Source organism: Xyrauchen texanus, chromosome 50 (genome assembly GCF_025860055.1).
Source record: "Xyrauchen texanus isolate HMW12.3.18 chromosome 50, RBS_HiC_50CHRs, whole genome shotgun sequence".
Taxonomy (NCBI): Eukaryota; Metazoa; Chordata; class Actinopteri; order Cypriniformes; family Catostomidae; genus Xyrauchen; species Xyrauchen texanus.
The window spans coordinates 13,908,191-13,933,237 of record NC_068325.1 but is presented as its reverse complement, the minus strand read 5'-3'; the positions used below and the strand labels follow the sequence as shown (position 1 = coordinate 13,933,237).

Here is a 25,047-nt window from a genome sequence, read left to right as displayed (position 1 = left end):
TATCAAAAGTGGCTTTTTCCCATAAGGCCTACACCTCTAAGTCTTCTCTTTACTATTGTACATGAAACTGGTGTTGACCGGGTAGAATTCAATGAAGCCAATGAGGCGTCTATTTCACAAACTAGAGACTCTTCTCTTCAACATCTCTTTCTGTCCTTGTTGGAGCCAGTTGTCCTTTGTCTTTGAAGACTGTAGTGTACACCTTTGTATGAAAGCTTCAGTTTTTTTTTTTTTGACAATTTCAAGCATTGAAGCCTTTATTCCTCAAAACAATTATTGACTGATGAGTTTCTAGAGAAAGCGGTTTATATTGCATACAGTGGCAACTCAAAAACAAACACAAAGACAATGTGAAGCTTCATTTAATGAACCAAATATCTTTCAACTGTGTTTGATATAATGACAAGTAATTTTCTTGTATCAAATTAGCAATTAGCATGATTACTCAAGGATAAGCTGTTGGAGTGAAAGCTGCTGGAAATAGATTTGATTAAAAAATGACTTTTTTCAAATAGTGATGGTGCTGCTTTTACATCAGTAATGTCCCGACTATAATTTGTGATCAGTTGAATGCCACTTTGGTGAATTAAAGTCCCAATTTTCTTCCGAAACAGCAAAATCTGTACATTTTATATATGTAAACTCCCTTTAAAATATCCCTTTTTCAGGACACAGTATTTTAAAGATAATTTTGTAAAAATACAAATAACTTTACAGATCTTTATTTTAAAGGGTTTAAACAATGTTTTCTATGCTTGTTCAATGAACCATAAACAATTAATGAACTTGCACCTGTGGCACCAGCACCAGTGAAGACACTAACAGCTTACAGACGGTAGGCAATTAAGGTCACAGTTATAAAAACTTAGGACACTAAAGAGACCTTTCTACTGACTCTGGAAAACACCAATAGTAACATGCCCAGGGTCCCTGCTCATCTGCATGAACGTGAATTAGGCATGCTGCATGGAGGCATGAGGACTGCAGATGTGGCAAGGGCAATAAATTGCAATGTCCGTACTGTGAGACACCCAAGACAGCACTACAGGGAGACAGGAAGGACAGCTGATCGTCTTCGCAGCGACAGATCACGTGTAACAACACCTGCACAGGATCGGTACATCTGAATATCACACCTGCGGGACATGTACAGGATGGCAACAACAACTACCGAGTTACACCAGGAACGCACAATCCCTCTATCAGTGCTCAGACTGTCTGCAATAGGCTGAGAGAGGCCAGACTGAGGGCTTGTAAGCCTGTTTTAAGGCAGGTCCTCACCACACATCACCGGCAACTACATCGCCTATGGGCACAAACCCACCTTCCCTGGACCAGACAGGACTGGCAAAAAGTGCTCTTCACTGATGAGTCCCGGTTTTGTCTCACCAGGGGTGATGGTCAGACTCACGTTAATCATCGAAGGAATAAGCATTACACCGAGGCCTGTACTCTGGAGCAGGATCGATTTGGAGGTGGAGGGTCTGTCATGGTCTGGGGTGTCACAGCATCATCGGACTGAGCTTGTTGTCATTGCAGGCAATCTCAATGCTGTACGTTACAGGGAAGACATCCTCCTCCTTCATGTGTTACCCTTGCTGCAGGCTCATCCTGACATGACCCTCCAGCATGACAATGCCACCAGCCATACTGCTCATTCTGTGCGTGATTACCTGCAAGAAAGGTATGTCAGAGTTCTGGGAATGCCAGCGAAGATCCCGGATATCAATCCCCTTGAGAACGTCTGGGACCTGTTGGATTGAAGGGAGAGGGATAGGGCCATTCCCCCCAGAAATGTCCAGGAACTTGCAAGTGCCTTGGTGGATGAGTGGGGTAACATCTCACAGCAAGAACTGGCAAATCTGGTGCAGTCCATGAGGAGGAGATGCACTGCAGTACTTAATGCAGCTGATGGCCACACCAGATACTGACTGTTACTTTTGATTTTTTACGCCCCCTTTGTTCAGGGACACATTATTCCATTTCTGTTAGTCACATGTCTGTGAAACTTGTTCAGTTTATGTCTTAGTTGTTGAATCTTTTTATGTTCATACAAATATTTACACATGTTAAGAAAGTGAGAGGCATACAAATATACATATAATGAATTTATTATAATATATGATATATAGAACAATTTAAACATCACAATATAATTTGTTGTACTGCATTTCATTTATGCTTATTTTATGATTTAATAAATATTTTAATCTATTAAAAAAAAAGTATAAAATTACATTTTGCTTAAAGAAAATTAAACTAAAGAACTAAATAAACAACAAAAAACTATTCTTATTGCTGTAATAATATAATTTTGTATTATTTAATAATATTCTATTTTGTATATAGTAAAAATTGTATTATCACAATTGTGTTTGTTGTAATGCATTTAATTTATGATGATTTAATATTTTTGTAAATATTTTAATCTATTAAAATCTCTTATTTACTATAATACAGGAAACAATATTGTTTCACAGAATAAACATTGAGAATAGTGAACTTCAGTAATAAACAGAATTGTGGAAAATAATCAATGCAAAATCTTGATGAAAAATATATATATATATATTTTAATGAAATCTAACCTGGACGTGTTTTTGTGAGATTCACCTATATGATATTATAAAGCTACTTGAGATCTTTTGCATAATGGCAACATAATGTCACAATGGTTGTTTGAGAAAGTCCATGGAGGGAGACATTTTAGTTACACTACCCAAATAGTAGTGGCAGATTGGGGTCAGATGCAATACATTGCCTTACTTAGCTAGTCATGTATCTGAAATGTATTTTTAGGACGCTCTTGAGATGACTGTAAACACAGAAACCGGTCCTGCTCTCATTTATTTATGTTCTATAGTCTTTTTGGACAATGTTCGGTTCATTTTTCATCATTAAAGGAAAGCTTGTTTAATATTTAATTCACCCCACATCCCTTGAAATTATCATGAAACGGTAACTTCCTAATTAAAATAAATGTCATAATTGTTCAGGCCAAATTTTTGTTATTTCTCACACTATGAATCCTATGAATCTTCCTGTGTGAATTTGCTGCAATTAGATTACACTTTATAATTTAATGCTGAATTGTGTTATTTTTGGATTTTTATTAAACACTTAAGCCATCTGTTGGTTGATTTCCCTGTAAACATTGTGGCTTTGTGGCACTATCAGAACATCGCTCTGTTTGTTTTAGCATCCAATCACATGTGTTTGTGATGGTTACTGTGACCAATAGAAAACAGGGGGTGTTCTGTAAACCTGTTTTAAAATTATCATTATTTATAATACTGTTCGCTTAGTAATGCCAGCAGAACAGAAAATACACACTTCAGATTTAATGCCAAGTGAAAACACTAACCTTAGATTGTACTCCAAATTTAATGAATGTAATTTTATTCAGTGTTTTTGCAGCACATATATCCTAGACTGTTCCAGATGGCAAACGCAGAGTTGCTTGATTAATCTCTGTCAGCCTTAAATTAGCCTTTCAAAATACACTCGAATGCATAAAGCAATATTACAGGGCCTTTTATTCAAGCATATCTCTGACCAAACACAGCTGTTACAATCAGCTGAGGCACAAATACCTTTACTAAGTAAGGTTTTTTTTAGTCTTTTTTTCATTTGCATTCCTGTTGACTGTATTACAACATTTACAACTCTCTTTTAGCGCCACCCTGTGGACAATTACTCGGAAACTGAACCTCTCATGTTTAGCAACTGGGGGGGTAGTGATTAGATGATTAAAGTCTTGGAAAGCACAAACCGATTTCAGCAGCAAAACCTTTGACCTACTGTTGCCGAATTCACAGTGAGATTAGTCTGAAGAACATGTTGACTATCTGCGCTTTCTACAGATTTTTGTAATTGTCTAAAGCAAACACCCCTATTTTCGTTGCTGGCTTTACTATACTCAGATCGACGTAAGTAGTATGCATTTAATAACTGAAAATCACCGTTTGCACTGCAGTGTTAGATTTAATTGATGTCTGATGAATTGGACTACAAGGTCTCAAAAATCACATCGTAACCAGTCGCAAACATTTCAAATGAAGCTACTTTTTGATGCGATTGTGTGTATTTATTACTGAATTTCGAATTCAGTAAAAAGTCACATCACCCATGATCATAACCGATCCTTGCTGTCACTTACAAGTAGTCTGTACTTGTGCCCATCCCTAGCCTACTGCTGAATATTCACTTCTTTATTTGCTCTATTTTCCGTCTAACTCCAGTTCGGCCATGCAGGACTTTTAATTAAGCCTGAAGGACTGTACCTGCTTTCCTATTCTCTCTTCTTCATCTTGTCTGTGGGCACATTCGGCTCCACAACCTGTCTCTCTTTGTTACCATGGTTTTCTCCACTTGCAATGTCTCCTATGGTCCTCTTGCTATATCTAGCTTGGCACATTTACTTGAGAACCTGCCAACTGGCACAAGCCATCATTTCATAAGCACAAGACCATCGGAAATTTACATAAGATCCATTTTGCAGAAATTTGATGTAATGTTGCTGAAGGGAACTAATGGATTTAAGCCACTAATCGTGGTTGCTTCTGTCTTTGTCTCTCAGTACTCCAATGTCTGGTCTACTTGAACTGAATGGACTGTGTTAAAATGAGACATCCCTTGACAGAACTTTCATTTTCAAGTGCATAAGAGAATTCATATTTTATAGTGCACAGACGTGAAGTGGAACACCGGATGTTTGAGTCAAGTGTAGTTCTCCTGAAGTTCTCCTGAAGTTGCTCCTTAGTGCCAAAACACAGTTCATCAAACTCAAGCATCCTTTGTCACAAAAACGCTGCCATGGAGATGGGCATCCGTCCCAGAGCTGACTGGCTCCAGAACAGGCGTGCTTCTATAGAGGTCCAGATATGCTAGGCCAGATTCACAGACTTGCACCAACAGTTGGTGTATTATAATCACTTGCAGGTAGAAGGTGATCTGCTTCAGCAATGGGTTTCCAAGTTACCAAGCCCATCCAAAGTGCTATGGAGAGGAGTTTACAGATCATCGATATGACTTGAGACGATGCCCATGATCCGTTTATCGATTTTCTCATCTGGAGCATAGTACTCTCAGGAGCCTTTGGAGTAGCTCCTTCCTTTCATGCTTTCAGAGAAATGATTGAAGCACAGTCCTGGCCGTCTGTTGTTTACCGCTTTATCTTGCCAGATGCAAGTCATTGTGCAGTGGTCTGGCCAGCTAGGCCAAAGCCTGATCCAATTTTCAGGTATGCCTGAATTGCAGTATTGCTTATACCCCATCAGACATTTTAAATGTATACTGATTTAAAATATGAGAGAAAATTACAGTTCAAAGATTTGGTCATGGAGGATGGGAGCAGTCAATAATGTAAATTGGGGAGGCTGATACAATATGGTGTTTGTTAAATGGGTGTCATTGAATTATTGGCAAGAGTAGTAGCTCTATTTATCATAATTCACCTGCATTATCGGCTATTAGTCCAGTGATTCATTGTCGCTTTGGCACCTGATGCTGTTTGGGCTTCACCACTGCCATAAATCCAACATTGTGGCTCTTATTTCCTGAGATTCTGTAAATGCACCAGGTGTTCCTAAGGTATGGGCATGGTCACTTGGCGCTGTGCCTCTGGACCAAATGTAACCCCCTACGCAAGTCACACTTCACTTACTATGCTCACATTCTATATTTGTGGTGTTTACTAAGGGAAGCATATTATTACTCATACTTAAGTCTCAGTCACATTTACCTTTGATCACTGAAATTCCACAGGCAAAGAAAGCGTGGGCGGATGCTTAGCATGAGTGAAACCTACAAAAATGACTTGCCTATTAAAAACTCCACTTCCACTGAAGGCGGGAACAGACCCATATATAGGGACCAAAATGTCATGGAGACTGGATGTGGCCTCTATTGACCTGGGCCAGTACACAACCACCTAGTAATAGAAAAACTCTTTGGCAACTACCCTTGAATTGTGGCAACAAGTTTTGCATGGGTAAGCGTCAATCATATATTAATACTAATATATTAAATCACTAATAATTGCGCTTCTCCTTCCAAAGCCCCTATCAAATTAAACTGAATTTACTATGAAGATGTGCAATTAGACAGCCTTTTTTGTGCTTTGAACTTGAAACCTCTATCATAGAAAAGTTAATACAAGTTCTAGAGGTTAAAGGTCGACCGATATATAGGTTTTACCGATTAATCTGTGCCGATAGTTGCTTTTTGAAACTATCGGTTACCGTCAAAAATCAATGCAGATAGTTGCTGATCGTTTTTGTATTATTATTATTATTCCTCAGTGTTCCTCTGAAACTTATTGCTAATCAGTATTTATAGTCCATATGATAATATTTACTTTTTGTGTTTCTATTGTAATACATTGTATAAGATTGCAAGAGTACATTTTTTTCTGGTTATTTTGGGGATTTTGGTTGCACAATAAATTACATCAGGAATTTTTTTATTTAAGACTCTTGTTGCCAATATGCCTGTGGCCATTACAGTAATTATATACTAAGGATGTTTTTATATATTCAATAAATCTTTCAGCCGATTTAGCTGTTATCTGCCTTTTCAATCAGCTTAATTATCGGTATTGGTAAAATCAACTATCTGTCGACCTCTAATAAAGAAACTCTCAGGGCACTGGCCATGATTTCCACTCTGAAGGTGAAGTGGTGACTTATCTTTTCTTTTGCACCTAGTGTGTTATATTGAGTTTTGTACTGTTTGTCATTTGTAATTAAAGGAATAGTTCCCCCAAAAATTCTCTCATCATTTACTCACATTTACTCATGCCATCCCAGATGTGTATAACATTCTTTCTTCTGTGAAAAGCAGACATTTGTTTATCGTTTTAATACATATCTAATTTAACGTGGAAGGATTCAGGAAAGAATACCTCTTCAGATGTTAATAAACTGTTATGTGTTATATGCGACTGTAAAATAGCACTTCCCTTGGCCGATTAATGTCAAAACTAGACTAAAATTAGAACAATAGTGTTGCTTTTGATACATATTTAATCTTCTATATAAACATATGTCAGTAAAGCCAGGCATCTCACTGCCTGGAGCTTTGAACTTTCAAAACATTGGTGTCAGCTCAGTTCAACACAGCAGCCCACTGTTCTTTGGCTCAGAAATCACTTTTAGTACCAATGTGTCTGCTGACTCAAGAGGCTCTGTTCCAAAAACGTAGTGAGCTGCCTTGCTGTCTGCTCATAAGTGACCGATTTGGAATGCTTGACATGGGCAGCAATTCGAAGCATCATGTAAATAGTGCTCCTCATGCGAAGTGCGCAGGATACTTGACTTGCATTTGATTTTAATAGTTTGACGTTAGCATGTTGCTAAGCTAACACTGTGTACTCCAATACGCATTAAATATGAAGCACACACAAATATTGGGTAAAATCGTCAATTTTAATTAGATTTACTATTTTTATAGATTCATAATTAACATTTCTCTCACTTCGCCCACTATCTTGGATGTATTGCTGCCGATGTAGGCAGCTCACTAGGTTTTTGTTACCCGTCACCACAGAGGTCCAGTCTATGATTCCTTCCTGCAAATATATTAACTTAACTTTCTATTTCTCAACATTTCTCTCAATCTATCTCACTATGGCTTCCTGTTCTCTTCACCTCTGTGGTGGTTTAATTAAAAAAATGTATCCGTGACTCATTGACTCCCACATCCAAAGTTTTACCTCTAGTACATGTGCAAACCAAAGTTTCAAACTGAACATACTCTCCAAAGGCTCCTACTGACCGTTCTTCCACTCTAGTGGCTCAAACCAGCTTTTATGTCATTAACGAGCAGGAAGCCGAAACACTCATTAGGAGGGAGTCAGCAAGAGCTTGTACGTCGCCACCTTTTAGAAGTTTTTAATTGCTTTAAGAGTAACATGAGAGCAGTTCCTATATCTTTGGCATCATTTAATGCTGTTTTCTGTTTCCCTAATTGATGCATTTTAAAGGGATCGTTCACCCAAAAATGACAACTGTGTAATTATTTACTCACCCACATGTTATTTAAAACCTGTATGACTTTCTGTCTTCCGTCAAACTAAAAAGGAAATTTAAGGCGATATTTGTGCTTCTGAACCCCAATCACTTACATTATATGAAAAAAAATTTGTCATATGAGCATTCTGCCTAACATCTCCTTTTGTGTTCCACGAAGAAAGGAAGTCTCACAGATTTGCAATGACAATTTTTATTTTCGGTTCAGTTATTTAAACTTCAATAGAATCCAAATGGTTTAGGCAATGTCCGTATTTACTCTCTGGGATTTCAGTCTATCAGCAGGGAGAGAAATAATTTTTCTTCCTCCTTTTTTAAAATGTTACATTAAATTACGAGGAAATGCTCGTAGCAGTGTTCACGCCAGGGCACATATCCATCAGCTGACATTAAAGAGTGTATGTGACAATGTGTGAAAATGATTTTGTACCGAATAAATTAGCAGATGTCAGCTGCCGCAAAGGCATTCCACCCCCTGTCTATTCACCAATTTATGCCATACTTAAATAGCAATGTTCTCTCCTATTCACCATAATCATTACATTTCTTTTATATTATTTCCACCCACTCCTTTCCTTTGTTAAATCCGTGCTCACTGAACCCATTGACCGGATGCTTGTCAAAGGCTGCTGGTCCCCAAAAACAAGCCCCATGATTTTAACTTGAGAGGTGGTTATTTAGTTGTCTTGTGGGGTGCTGGGTTAATTATAGTGGTCTAAAATGTGGAGAAAGAGGGAAAATGCTATTAAACTGATTTTGAAAAGTAAACCCCTATTTTCTGCTTTGCAAATCCAGACATAAAATCATAGTTTACACAAAAATGAAAATAATGTCATCATTTACTCACCATTATGTTGTTTCAAACCCAAATTATATGGAACACAAATATTTAGAGAAGTGGGCGACCTATATACTTTTTAAGTGTTGATTGTAAAATAATTCCATCTAGTCCTCCCCAATCATGAAAACATGATTACATTTCTTGAATTCAACACTCTTGCTAGCTCATCTTAAGCTAGTAAATCTTCCTTCATATTACATTTGAGTTCTATATACACTTCTGATGGGACTCGGTTTGTTTTGAAGTCATGTGAAGAGTGTATATGTTTTAAACAGGAAAAAATGTTGCAGCACTCCAGCATGTTTAACAAGCTTGTGGGCTGAGGTAAACAAACTCATTAGCCGAGATGTTATTACAGCTAATCAGCACAGTCCACAACTCCCAGATAGTGTGGTTCCTTTTGGGGAAATTAGAAAGACTCTTGAGGCGGGCACTAGAGAAACCTGCGAGCTGATACTGTTGTTCATACTGTGGCTGTGCGTTCGTGTGTGCATTTGCGCTAAGAATAATTCTGCGTTTGCAACAAGAATTAGCGCTAGACTCATGGAATATCAATGCCAGAGGAGATGCAAATGCAAAACTGATGGAAATTTTAGGGCCTCTGTTACAAATGGTAGATTTTACTAGCTCTAGATTTACAGATATGAGCAGATATATGCTAAGTGACTTAATAATGTGTTGCAATTTGAATTGATGGCTAATCTGGATGAAGTGAGTACATTCTGGGCCATGCTGTCCCCTGGTGGTGAGGTCCTCTCAGTGCAGTTTGCCCACCACAAAGAAGCTTGAACTATAAAATAAGGGGTTGGGAGACATTTAAATTGTTTTACTATTCTTTGGTTTTGCTCTGAGAGGAATAGTTCACCCCAAAATTAAAATGGTTACTATCTGCTCACCCTCTTGTTATTCCATTTTGGTGGAATTTCAAAACTTTTGAAAACTGTCAATTTCATGTCATAGATATTTCAGTATACTGTATTTTATCTTGTGTCTGGAACACATTTGTGAACTTGGTCGGGATATGTGGCCCGCAGGATTTGTCTTTATTTCCATCAATAGGTTGATGGGAAAGGAAATATCAAAAGCACTAGACTAAGCTGAACTTTAAAAATATCACTGTGTCACAGTACGCCAGGAAATCTCCCCCTGCACACTCGGCTTGACAGCGGTGGCACTCTATTGGAGATTGTAAATGCCAGAATGATGGGATACTCCATGCGGTGGGTTAACCAATGATTAGAGCGCATCACTGACCCAAGTAAATGTTTGGTGACCTGTGGCATTTTAAGTGAACGAAGACAAAAATATGACTGAATATAGAACAGATCCTCTTGGCCACTGGTTTGTTTTTTGTTTTTGCTTTACTTATGCTTGTAAAAAATCTTCTAATATATGTTTTGCCTTAAAAGCACCCATGGTTCACCCAAAAAACTAATTCTCCTTTAATCACCTGCATGTTTTCCCAAACCCGAATCACTTTTTTTCTCTTCTGTGAAACACAAAAGGACAGCTGAGTGGCAACTGAGGCTATAGTTTGTTTTAAATGGACATTACTCAATAATAACTTCTTGTTCATGGGTGTTTCTTCAATTTCTGACAATTGCATGTACCAGGGGTAGATTTATTTTTCTTCTATTACATGGTCACACTGAAATACTGACTTGGAAACATTTACATTTTTATGGGAGTGAGAAAATGTTGGGGAGAATAAGAGAACCAGAGCAGGAAATTATTGTTTAAGAACTTAATTTATACAGAGAATTTCATACATGTAATACACTGCACAGATAATGCAACTGTAACCCCCTATGATTTACCTGGATTTTTTGAATTTGATTATGATTTAAAAAAAATAGTCTGCTTAACACACACACAGTTGAGTGTATTTACATGCACAATCTTGCGCCGATTATGACGTAAGAAACCATCAATGTGTGTAGTTGTAAACACCTTAAACGGGTTTCCTTTATCAAAGTGAGGTCATAAATGGTTTAAGCAGAAAACTGATTGGCACACATAGATTTTAGCCTGACCAGTTTAGTCAGATTAAAGATTTTAACTTGCATAAAGCTGGAAACAAAAGAAGACCCTTCCTCTGTTCTTTCTCAACAGCCTAAAGAAATAAGAGACATCAAACACATTACAATGAATCTGTTGCCCTGAAAACACAATGGACAAAATGCTTCTGGGTTGAAATAAGTTGGAAAAGACCTGCAAGCCAAGGTATATGAAAAGACAATTAAGCTCTGAGAAAACTAGAAAACTGCTACTAAATCTTTAATGATCGTTAATGATGCCAATATCCCAAAGAGTTAAAGGAACAGTTCACACAAAATGAAAATGGAACTCACCATCATGTTGCTCCTCCAGTAGAGGGCTCTAATGTAACGACTAACGCTCTTTGAGTGCACAAACATGTCTTGACAGTAAGTCTTAAATTAGGCTTTCCATGTTTTAGATGTGAAGTAATGACCTGGATTTTACAGTTGTGTTGTGCTACCTGTTGCCCGCATTAAACAATGTGACACCATGTCTGGAATAAATGGTGTCTGCAATAAAATGTGCTCAGAAAACACACATGTAAATGTCAGGTAGTGTATTGTGCTCCTTGATTTCCATGAAATGAGCCCACCAAGCTTCCAACTTGACGCTTGTCTGCATTGATGTTGAAGCATAAAGCATGATTTATTTATTGTGCCAATTGGTGAGGGAATAACATGTGTATTATGGGCTCTGTGTCAGTGCAATTTGTCTCTTTTTCTCATTCCATTGTAGTAAAACAGAGGTGTCGGCCATTGAGACAGAACTCCTGCGGGACTATCGATTCGGGCAGCAGCAGTTGATTGAAATATGGGGCCATGCATGTGCTATTGCCATCACCAAGGTTTGTCTACACTTTCACATTCAGTGAAATACACAGTGGTTCTCAACTGATTTTGCATAAGGACCCAGATTTTTACACTGGGCATCAAGTGACAAATTGTATTTAAATTATTATTATTATGCCAAGGAAAGTATAATATCTTACAAGTCTGAGAAATAGAAGTCTGTGCCTATCATGCTCCTCTTATAAAAAATATTGTTCCTCCACCCCATGGCCGCAATGTCAGGTGGCGCTTGTCAATCATTGCAGCAGGCTTGAAAAATATTATAACCCTAATGGTGCCTTATAACCCTACTGGTGTCCTGCCTTAACCTGTTCTGTACATCATTCAACTTTTCAGAGAGCATCTGCACTTTCTTTTTGGTTTCTTTCAGCTTGATTCGTCATTAAGTCCATTCTGTCTTCAGTGTCCGACACTCATAGACATTTAGTGTCCTCGATACGGGATGTAATAGCATCCAAGGCATTAATGAATTTGGTCAATTTCTCCACCAAGTATTTGCCGACACATACCATGACCTTGCACGTCAGCTGTAGCGAGTATCCGTGCTTACATGACCTGCCACCCTGTATTTCTGAATTGGCGTGTCTACTCCAAAGACTAAGGGTTTATGGGCCTTTGTTGGCTGGAGTGGCACATCCATCCCTACTGGATATGGTATTGGACTGCTTTAAAGGCTCAGATTAATGTCAAAAGAACTATTGGTCAGGTTAAAATTCAAAATAAAATCAAAGTACTCAGGAGCTTGGCACCTCAACACAGGTGTTTAAGACCCTTGATGTTCTTTCTAACTTGACATAGTGTCTAAAATACGCTTCGCTATTGCACGAGACTCTTAAACATCTGCGAGATGAAAAGTGTCCGCTTAGAGCATGTTTACATAAAAAACCATGCATGTTTCCAATTGAAAAACGCAAAGATGTATTCAATGTGAATGCAACCTAACTATGTATATTTATGGTGTGTTTCATTTTATTAATTGTGTTTAGCATTGTTTTTCCATACAAAGGGGAGAGCATGGACAGCAGAGAAAAACAACAGTTTATTGCGAAAAACAAAAGCATCAGTTAAGATTCACTGAACAAGTGCAAAGTGCCAGTTAACACATCTAAATCCTACTTCTGAATTCTAATCCTGTATTTACTACATACAATTATTTACACACTGCTTGGAATGCACCACTCTCTCAGCATCTGTTGGTGTTTGCAGAACTTCAATAAATCCTCTTAAGAACTGAGGCCATGCTGCAAGTGTTGATGAAAACTGCGGGAAACCTTTGATCTCTCTGTTTCTGTAGAGCAGAGATTCTAGGGTTGAGTACCTCTTCATATAATATGGGTTCCTTTTAACCCATATTATACTAAAAATCTTTTAGCTGCATCATTAATATTTGTAAAGTTATTATTCAATATTTTCCTTATATGGTCATATATGAATATATACAGTACATAAAGTTCATATATTCATTCAAATGTGCAAAACTTAAGTTTACAAAACAAAAAAGGAAGCTCCTCTGTTCATGACATATATTAGAGCTGCTGGCTCATAAGGACCTGGGTATGAATCTGACCTGGGTCATGTCCCAATCCCTTTTTCTCTCTCAACCTTACTTTTCTGACTTTGTCTACTGTCTTCTAAAATACCCCCATTATTAATAATAATAATCCCCCTGTGACAAATCCAATGCACATCACCGAAGGTGTTGAAAGTCTCCAGTTTGTGGCCGGACTGTAGTCAGGCGGTCTTGGGGCTTTGGTCTCAGGGCAGACTGAGGATTCTGACAGAGACAGTCCAACCTAAACCAGACTACTGCGGTCACACAGCCGCAACCACCCCATCTGGATTCAGTCAGGCTGACAGGCAGCACGGGCCTCCTCTTGACCTACCTGAGAGTCGGTTAAAGCCTGAAATTGTTTCCTGATTTAGCTTGTGCAAATTTTCTAACTCCGTTAGAAGAGTTTTACAGATTGAACCTTATGCCCCTTGAAGGCTCGCGGTCACAAGTAGCCGCCACAGTTAGCAGCAACAAAACTTCCTGTGCTATGACCTCAGTGAGGTCGCCATAAATTGCAGCTAAAGAAAACATGCTGCTCAGTAGCTCTGACACCGGCATTACATCAGCACAGTTGTTTGGAGGGGGATATCGGTTTTACGATTTTACCACTGTGTGATTTCACAACCAAACTATCTCCGCCAGTCCAGATGCCAAAATCAACGTCAGTCTGTCTAAATGGGGGTGGGGTGGGGGGGGGGGATGTCTGTGATCATTCCCTGCTGTAGATATCAGGAAGTTCTTTTCATCTCATCTCATTCGACTCATGAAACGGTCCTTTTTGTTCTGAGGAATGCAGACTGACTTGATAAAATACCCTAACCATGGTGCATCATACTGTCTGTGTTCCCATTGTATTGGCCATTTATTCTCATGAAAAAATAGATTTTTTTTTTTTATTAAAACAAGTTAAACTTATTCACAAGCCACAGTGATGTGATTTGTCAGCAAATCTTTGCTGTTTTATAATAAAAAATATTATAAAATGTTTTAATAAAGTTGGTTGAACGGATTTACAAATCAGTCTAAATGGTTCATTAAAATGGGTCTGAATAAAAATTATCCAAAAAAATTATTATGCATTAATATAATTGACTGGATAGGTCATGGAAAAGTCCTGGTAATTGATTGGTCAAAAAGTGTGAGAACCCTGGCATTTAGATTAGCTTAGTAAATGTGTGTGTGTCAGGTTGAGGGTAGAAGACAAAAGCTGCGAGAGTAATTAGGTAGGGTCCTCTCCAGAGAGCTCATTTTCTGGAAGCATGGAACTGAAATCTATGGGTTCAGTGGCTGCTAACAGGAGCAGATCAGGGCTGTGGTCTCCAGAGTCCTGGCAGGAGCTGACACCACAGAAGAATCCAGCACAGCTGCTGCAGACCTGTAAAACAAATGAACAATACATCCACTGGCTTCTGCTCCCAAGAATATTCCATGTTATTTTCCAGTGAAGAAACAGAGACGGAAAGATACAAGAGCAAATCCAATAATATTTCATACGCACGCACTCACATGACTGCTTCATTTAAAGTGATTGTCCATACCAAAATGTTGAACTTATTCACAGATTATTTTGGAAACTTACACTTGTGCTTCTCTGTTGCTAAAACTGTGCTACACTGCAAGTGAGCAATGCAACAAAACTAGAAAGCTCCATTTATCAGTGTTGGGAAAGATACTTTGAAACTGTAGCTTGCCAAGCTACAAATGTCACATAACTCAAAGTAGTTAAACTACAGTCGAGGTTCCGTTTAAAAATAGTTAGCACTCTATAAAAACAGCAATGTGGTGGTTTATAATTATATACAGAGCTACATTTTTTTCGCTACTTTTACTTAGTTAGTTTAGTTGCTAGCTTGCAGTGTAGAAAGCTTAGTTGATTACAATAGGAGTAGTCTAGTTTTGTTTCATAGTTGCATTGCTAGCTTGCAGTGTAGAAAGCTTAGTTGATTACAATAGGAGTAGTCTAGTTTTGTTTCATAGTTGCATTGCTAGCTTGCAGTGTAGAAAGTTTTGTTTAATAGAACAGGAGCATTCTAGTTTTAATGTGTAGTATTGCATCGCTAGCTTGCAGTGTAGAGAGCTTAGCTGATTACAAGCGGAGTGTTCTAGTTTTGTCATGTAGTTTTCTGTCACTAGCTTGCTTGCAGTGTAGACAACTTAGTTGTTTATAACAGGAGCATTCTAGTTTTGTTGCGTAGTACTGCGTCTTTAGCTTGCAGTGTAGAAAGCTTAGCTGATTATAACAGGAGTGGTGCAGTTTTGTTGAGTGGTGTTGCATTGCTAGCTTGCAATGTAGACAGTTTAGCTGATTATAATAGGAGGGGTGCAGTTACGTTGAGTGGTGTTGCATTGCTAGCTTGCAATGCAGACAGTTTAGCTGATTATAATAGGAGGGGTGCAGTTACGTTGAGTGGTGTTGCATTGCTAGCTTGCAATGCAGACAGTTTAGCTGATTATAACAGGAGGGGTGCAGTTTTGTTGAGTGGTGTTGCATTGCTAGCTTGCAATGTAGACAGTTTAGCTGATTATAATAGGAGGGGTGCAGTTACGTTGAGTGGTGTTGCATTGCTAGCTTGCAATGTAGACAGTTTAGCTGATTATAATAGGAGGGGTGCAGTTACGTTGAGTGGTGTTGCATTGCTAGCTTGCAATGCAGACAGTTTAGCTGATTATAATAGGAGGGGTGCAGTTACGTTGAGTGGTGTTGCATTGCTAGCTTGCAATGCAGACAGTTTAGCTGATTATAACAGGAGGGGTGCAGTTTTGTTGAGTGGTGTTGCATTGCTAGCTTGCAATGTAGACAGTTTAGCTGATTATAATAGGAGGGGTGCAGTTACGTTGAGTGGTGTTGCATTGCTAGCTTGCAATGCAGACAGTTTAGCTGATTATAACAGGAGGGGTGCAGTTTTGTTGCATTGCTAGCTTACAGTCTAGAAGGCTTAGCTGATTACAAGCAGAGTGCACTATTTTTTGTTGTGTTTTGTCACTAGCCTGCAGCATAGACAGCGTAGTTGATTACAACAGGAGTGTTGCAGTTTTGTTTCTTGCGTTGCATTGCTAGCTTGCAGTGTAAAATTTAGTTTAATACATCAGGAGAATTCTAGTTTTGTTGCATAGTATTGCATCACTAGCTTGCAATGTAGAGAGGTTAGCTTATTACAAGCGGAGTGTTCTAGTTTTGTCGCGTAGGGATTTGCCACTAGCTTGCAGTGTAGAAAACTTAGTTGATTATAACAGGAGTGTTCTAGTTTTGTTGCATAGTGCTGCATCGCTAGCTTACAGATTACAGAGCTTAGTTGTTTACAACAGGAGTGTTCTAGTTTTGTTGCATAGTTTAGCATCACTAGCTTGCAGTGTAGAAAGTTTAGCTGATTATAACAGGAGTGTTGCAGTTTTGTTGCGTGGTGTTGCATTGCTAGCTTGCAATGTATGTAGACAGCTTAGTAGATTACAACAGGAGCATTCTAGTTTTGTTGTGTAGTGATATGTCGCTAGCTTGAAGTGTAGACAGTTTAGTTGATTACAACAGGAGTGTTCTAGTTTTGTTGCACAGTGTTGCATCGCTAGCTTGCAGTGTAGAGAGATTTGTTGATCACAACAGGAGTTTTATAATTTTGTTGCTAACTTGCAGTGTAGATGTTGTGCTAACAAGAAGCATTAACAAGCTCACATTTATACAATGGGTAAATCTCCTACACAAATTCCCCCTAGTACTACAACAGATGGAAGCATACGTTAATTTTTCAGGCTCAGATATGCGTTACACTATTATACACACAGTGCTGTGACTAAGACAACCAGTGACAATAATGTAATCTAAACTTCATAAGCTCACTAATGGAACATCCATGTAAGCTGATCATTTTCAACTCCCATGTGCTATTATCTTCATTAGCGTTTCTTTTCCTGTCCCTCTGTGAAGTCTGCAATTACGCCCCCATTCACAGCTGATTTGGAAGTAATGCTGGTTGTGGCATTGTCCATGTATCAGTGATGGTTAATTGGAGATGAATATAGCATGCACATTAACTTAACTGTGTTTGACTTTATTCGATTTTTCATAATGTGATCCTTATTGTAGAGTACACATCAAATGGACAGTAACAACAAGCAACAAGTAACAAACATCATCCCATATTAATGGCAAAGATTTCAGCCATTATCTGACTTAAAGGACATACATTTTTAAAGAACCCTACTGATAAGACCATGAGACCAGCTTGAATTTTGCTGGTTTGATGCTGGTCTTTTCAACAGGATTGTGTGATTGCGGAGAGAGTGAGAGACACCTTTGGAAAATCTGAACAAATCTGTCACAGTTTAGAAACTGGACCGAAAATGTGTTATTTAAAGGTTACATCCTGTGGTGTTGTCTCCACGGGCTATCTACTTTTGTTGCAACTGTTGCTGGGTTATTGTGTAGAGCATTATCTTTCCTGTTGCATATATAATTTTGACAAGTATGAATATCTTGGCATACTCATCAGTAGTGAAATGAGATGTCTCGATCCCCGTTTCACTGTCTTTCTTTCTTTGTCTCTCTCTCTTCAGGCTTTTCCCTTGAGCTCTCTGAGTAAAAATCAGCCCACCCTGTTGGTTGTTTGTGGTCCTGACCAGAATGGCTCCGTTGGTCTTGTGTGTGCACGCCATCTGCGCATATTTGTAAGTACAGAGCATGTACAGTCAATGAGGCAGCGGATGGAAGTCATAGTCACAGACTAGTAGGATGTTGATCACAAGTAGAATGCAAATTTAGTGTAATTGTCTTAATGTCTGCATTGCTAACTTTAATTTGAAATGTTTACAGTAAGTTTTGACTTTTTATAAAGAAACATTTTGGTCCAATCTGTGGCGCAGCAAGTAGCACACATACTTGTGACATATACAGAGCTTTAAGGGTACGGAAGCCCTTAACTGCAAGGTGAAAAAAAAAAACTCACTAGTTTTTCTTAAATGCACATTGCTATAATAATTTAAAGTTATTCCTTTTCTGTCTGAAGGAGGAAGGTTTGGCCAGTCAAGGTCTGGGTAGTTTACATTATGGGATTCTTGGAATGAATAAAATACTCATACCTGATCCAAAGGAAAGACATGAACAATAGAGGATCATCACATGATGGCTGCTGTTTTATAAATTCCCAGCACACATCTGCATGGATTCTTGTGTCCGTACCAACGTTATGGAACAAATACATTAAGTTTAACTACTTGATTGGGATGGATTTACCCAGCAATCCAATTGTGGGGATTTTATCCTGTATCCTGCGGGAAGAAAAAAAAGTGTTAAATATTTTTCTTTTCGGACACATTAATCACCTCTAATGTCCTTCGGAAATTAAATTAGGAGGTACATTAATTATATGATGTGATTTATGAACTTGAATTCTTCAGTATCTTCCAGAATATATACAGACTGCTCAGAGGGGCAAAATATTGCCTATATCAACAGACACTTAAGCATCAACTGTCAAGTTCATGTGTGGTCTCCACAAAATACTGTACATTTCCAACAATGTTTTTTTTTTTTTTTTTGTCACATTGCTTGTCTTGGTAATTTTGTATTCATTAAAGAGTTATCACAAAATCCCTTGTATGCAAACTCAGTATACACAGATCTCAAAGAGACATTCTGAATGGAAATTCACTTTTTCTTCCCTTTCTCTCAAATGTAGGAATATGAGCCCACCATTTTCTATCCCAAGCGTTCCTCTCAGAGTTTGCACCAGGACTTCACCGTTCAGTGCGAGAAAATGGACATCCCATTCCTCTCCTATCTTCCAACAGAGGTAGGTGCTTAACACAGGGATGTTCAATCTGATGTTCATTCTTCTGGACATATGTCAATTCTAAATAAGTCCCGTCTGACCAGGTCCAGCTGCTAAATGACGCCTACAATCTGGTGATTGATGCCATCTTGGGACCAGAAACTGACCACAAGGAGGTGAAGGAGCCCTACGCTGGGATGCTGGTGACTCTAAAACAGGTCAAAATACCCATCGTTAGTGTGGACGTGCCATCAGGTATTTGCTTATTAAACACACATTCTACTGTTTCAGAGAAATTCTGCCCATGGCTGTTTAGATTGCCATTGCAATGGCTGTACGATCACAAAACATATTCAAGTGGTGCACATGTGATTCAGGTTTGTTCACTAAGGGCATATTTAGTGGGTATTTAACATTTAGGGTCACATAATGCTTATATGATTGCAATCTGATCTACTATTCCCACACTAATGTATATCCAAATATAATTGAGTTACATTCCATTCATGCTAATGCAAAGCAACTAAATTATGCAGTTGGAAAAATCCCAGTCCAAAAGTTCCATAAAGTAAGGAGCATATTTTATCATGGTCTTAGGTTGCTCAGCTGTGTTGTGAAAAATGAAAAAAATTAAAATACAATTTAGCATTTTGTAGCTTAGCTTTGGAAAAAGAAGCTTTTTACGGAAAAAGCTACACTATTTAAAAAAAAGCTGAACTATTGTCATGCCACTGAAAAAAGTTAGCATTGTCGCTAATTCAACTTGCAGTATAGGCAGCTTAACAGGAGCATTCTAGGTTTGCCTAAAAGTGTTGCATCATTAGCTTGCAAGCCAAAGAGAGAAATGTATCATTAAGAATGTCTCCATCTGTTCAGAGCACTGTTTTGGATGTTTATGTCTTACCCAAGCTTATCAAGACATAAAAATGCTAATTAAAAAAAAACATTAGCATTCTTTAGTGCAGACAATAAAGATGCTAACATAACAAACATAACAAATCTGATGACATAATATGTACACATTTTTAAACCATGAACATAATTTGTGCAATTCATGACAGCTAACCATATGTACCATTGACAATAACGTGCTATAAGGGGAATTCATTAAGAATGAATTGTGGCCGGTAAAAGCACTGTTTATGCAGACTCGCTGTTTGTGCTGGTTTAACACCGATTCGCTAAAACGCATCAAAAGCAATAGAACCCCATTATAATTAATGATGCTGTCTACTCTGGAAGCGTCCATCATGCAGACAGTACACATTTTGCACTGAACGTGCTAGCAGTGTGTAATTTATATAGAAAGGAGGCGTGTTTATGCGTAAAGTAATTACAAAGGCTTAATTTAAATACTCAAGATGCAGTGACATTTCAGTGTTGATTACGCCTGCTTAAACCATGTCCTCACTAATATGATTTTGTTTGAAAATACATATTTTTCTCAACATTTTGGCCTTCCGTTCGCAGTGAGACAGTGTTTTTGACAGCGAAAACTGAACATTTCCAAAATGCTCTCCCAAGTGGTTACATTTGAAAACATCGTCTTCACGTTGTAGTGAGGACTGTCAGTTTCAGTGCATCTGAAAACGGTGACATATTTGTTGTCATGTGACACAGTCATGTGATCCATTCAACCCCAAGCAATAAAGATGGCGGCCCATGTTGTAGCAGCATTGTTGTGCTTGCTAATCACTTTGACAGTGTTGTAAAGATAAATGTTACTTTTTGAATTGCTGTCTGGCGACGGAACATGAGGACAATTGTGTTTCAGATTGTTCATGGAATGGCAATTTTTCACATGCGCAGTAAGGAGATTTAAGCATTTTCAGACGTTTTAGTGTGGGTGGAGAGCGCTTCGAAAATAGCATTTTTAAATGTATCTGGATTAATTTGCGCATAGCCTAAGATGCAAGTTTTTATGCTGAAATACTACGCGCAAAAGTGGCGCAACTGTTTAGTGAATTTGGCCCTAAATCTTTTGGTTACTGCTTCTTTGTACTTCTGTGCTTTTTTGGTCTCATGACACATAGTGTGTGATATTGCCCTCTTGAATGCTATTTCAAGAAGAATTTAACCAGCTACCATTTTAAATTAAAGGTTAAGTGAGCAATTAAATAAAATTACACAAATCACCATTAACATTAGAATTACCTCACTATAGGTATGCAAAATAATCATTACGTTATTGAGAAACGTTTTATTAGCACCTCCAAGATTTCAGTGATGAAATCCCATATTTGGCGCCAACTAATTTAATAAATGACTTGACCTGAGAAGCTTTATGTGCAAATTTATTGCACTAGCCTGGAAGTGTTTGTATAACAAATCATCTAATCAACCATTATGTCATGTCGAGACCGTATTTAATAATTGCAGCTAATGGCTGACACATAACATTTTTTGTACTCACCTCCAGATGACAAAAGTGTGATCTCTACAGTACAAGCCAATTTTCCACTTCTTATCTGGAAGAATCTGGAAACATGGTTATGTTTTAGCAATACACAATGGCTTTTTCATGGTGAAGACGGATAAAAAGAACACTTCTTGTCTTTCTTTTTTTCTTCTGAAGGTTGGGATGTGGATGAACCTGGAAAAGATGGGATAAATCCAGAAGTTCTTGTCTCCCTGACAGCCCCCAAAAAGTGTGCAGCAGGTTATTCGGGAAAGCATTTTCTGGCGGGGAGATTCCTACCCTATGATATTCAGAAGAAATACGAACTGAATCTGCCTGAATTCCCAGGCACAGAATGTGTTATACAACTGTAGCAATTTATTAAAAAAAACAATCTGTATTTTGAATAAAAAAAATATGTTTTTCCCCTTTTGTATTTTATAGATTGTTCTGTGGCATTCTGTTACTGACAAATGTTATTATTGATTGGATACTTTGGCTAGTATAAATGAGATGGGTTTACAATGATGAACTGAAGCTGCAGAAGTTTCACATATGTTCAACATTCATGTCTCAAATTCGCCAATATACAATATTGTTCAATACATATTAATGTTGTCTTTTTAATGTTGGATATATACAAAGTGCATTACCCTGACAGTGCCTCCTGTCTAATGTATTTGACAACTACCAAATCAATGCTTTTCCACTGGAATGTTACTCCAATTGAAATAAATTCACCTGTACTTTTTTTTTGTGGAAAGGTTATGTAGTCTACAATAGTCTGAGGCTGAAGAACATATATGTGTAGATCATTTTGTATTTACATGTACGGTACATGTTTTCATTGTTTTTATGAGTTGAGAAATTAAATTATCTATGTATAAACTTTGTTCTCTATGCAGTTGTTGAAAGACATTTTGGTTTGGAACAACAACATTTCATTTATGGGTAAACTACCCCTTGAAACTCAAATGTTGGAAATTCAAAGTCCAGTGGATCTTGAAAACCCATGGATGCTATTATTTAGCTAGGTCTTGGATGTACAAACTATTGGAAACTGTGGCCCATTAGCCAATATGTGGGAACAAGAGTATATTATTTCTTTCCTGAGATTTATTCAAAAGTCAGGAAAAGGTGTGGGCGATATAAAGGAAATTATCTGTCTGAAACAACAACAGTTAGAGAGTATGTAGACAGGAATACCAAAACAATGTAATCACATGTGCATTATAGGCTATTTCAGGACATTGCATAAACTCTGATATTAATCAAAAGGTGTTCATGAAGTCATCCGAAATAAAGGGAAATTTGGCAGCCAGTAAACATCCCCAATCCCCCCCCAAAAGCCAAAAATATGTTTATTGTCTTTAAACACGCCTGGAAAAGCCCACAGAAGTAACAGGCACCCATATGCACTCAATATGGTGACAAAGGAAAATATGAAAATCTGTTTAGACTGGGACCGAATGAGGGAAAATATTTTGGTCTGTGCTTTTCTCTGCAAATTTGGCTGATACCACAATTCCCTATAATCTAATATTTTCTCAAAATATTTTCAAGAACTTGTCATTACAGTCCATGACGACTCATTTAGTACCACATATTCTCAAGTCAATGCTTTCAAACAGACAAAATAACTTGTTGGACTGCACCATGGATTGGCAAGTAACCTCACATCTCCTCGTCATGGATGTGTGTGTTATGATCTTGGTCAGTGGAACAGTACTGTACATTTTGACTGCATGGGAATATTTACAAATGGTCAAACACAATTACCATTGCTCATGAAGCATGAGTTAGACTTCAAAGTTCAGATTTTCACAAGCATATAAGCTTTTAGTGTGGACTTGATGGCCAAATGACAGCACTTTCTTCCATGGCAACATAGCCATCTTGCGCTCTGTGGATGGTACAGATGGAGAAATGCACTATAAGCAGACCATCTGCCATTCACGGACTGAACACAAACAAAAAGTCATAAATTAAACAAATTAATGCAAAATGGGTATTGGGAGTCAGAGTCTGTGACTGAGCTTGCTGTGGGTGATTCATTATAAATATAATACATTTGGTTGGAAATATAATCTGTTGGAATAACTGCATGTATTGGAAATAATACATATATGCAATATTTTACAAATTTACATACCATATATGTCAGATTTGTATGTAAAGGTTACTCTATTCATTGAAATGTTAATGTTAAATTACTCACTCACTTGAATTAATATTATGTAATGTAGTTAAATAGGTTTTACCTAGTTTTTACCATTAAAATGTAAGTAAAACTAAATTGAAAGTACATTTATCTTAAACATTGACTAGTAAGACAAGTAGTTAATTGCTAAGTTTTAGCACACAGTTGTACATTTTAATGGTAAAAACTAATTAAGTAAAATGTACTTACAATTTTGACACAATATTTTTTTTATATTATGAGTAAATTAAACTTATACTTTTCAGTTAATAGAGTAACTTTTAATTACAAATTACTTAAGCGGATGTACATCTGAGATACTTTCAGTTTCAGTCTTAAAAACACATTTAATCACATACCACATAACACATACTTATACCTTCCACAGGAAAGCATAATGCATGCTGTGATAGGGCGGAGGGATTCCACACACCCGGCCCCTAATCAGGCTAATCAAGCCTCAGAGAGGGATAAAGGCCGACTGGAGAATGCAGTGCGATACAGAGAGATTTACGGACAGCTGTCCGACACCTTTGTGTGTCTTTTTATTTAAGTTTTTTATTAAAATATAATTTGTATTGTCAAGCCGGTTCTCGCCTCCTCCTTTCCATTAATCCCTTTACACATGCATTGTAGTCAATTAGACAATATCACCTTGCATTACTGACAATAGAAATACAATGGCACACACAGACCTCCACACTTGGTGTACAAAACACAATGACGTCACAATCAACAGATCATTTAAAAGTTGTTTTTATTTAACTAGTCATTTTGAGTAGATTATTTTTCTTTACACCGAAAGAAGTTTCAAAACTTGACAAAAACAATGAAATCAACAATATAGAGTAAATAAACTTGCAAAGAGTGAAACTATCAAAAAACTAAAAAACTAAAACTATCGACAGCTTCAAAAAATTAAGTCAAATGTACTTATTTTGTTCACCTGTGAAAGTTACTCAAATTAGCTAATAAATATGACAAGGTTTTCTACTTTAGGATTGATGATACATTTTAAAGATAACAAACAATCTTAAATAATATTTACTTATAAACTAGGACATTAATGTTTGAATTGTGTACAAATTTTGAATATTTTACAGTTCATGCCTAAAACGATCTTATTCAATGAAGTAGGTGCTTAATCTTTTCTGCTATATTTACTTCGCCACAAAATATTTGTTTTGTTCACGGAATGGGTCAGTTATGTACCTCTTTTATGATACTTGCATGGTAATTTTGCAATGATTTTTGCAGCTTGAACGCTCCAGTCTCCATTCATTTTAACTGAATGGAAAAAAGCAACCAGTAAATATTTTCAAAATGTCTCCTTTTATGTTTCAAGGAAGAATGAAAGTTTAAAATCAGATTTTTAA

General features: G+C 37.5%; 1 protein-coding gene across 1 annotated transcript in view; it reads left to right on the top strand.

The window, feature by feature from the left end:
- Positions 1-22,331, top strand: part of yjefn3 (YjeF N-terminal domain containing 3) — a 39,058-nt gene extending 16,727 nt beyond the window's left edge. The window contains exons 2-6 of the mRNA XM_052124480.1: positions 11,647-11,755; positions 17,860-17,970; positions 18,981-19,094; positions 19,178-19,328; positions 21,649-22,331. Of these exons, the coding sequence (XP_051980440.1) occupies positions 11,647-11,755; positions 17,860-17,970; positions 18,981-19,094; positions 19,178-19,328; positions 21,649-21,845 (682 nt within the window). The 3' untranslated portion in view covers positions 21,846-22,331. The remainder of the gene's footprint in view (positions 1-11,646; positions 11,756-17,859; positions 17,971-18,980; positions 19,095-19,177; positions 19,329-21,648) is intronic.
- Positions 22,332-25,047: the final 2,716 nt, after the last annotated feature.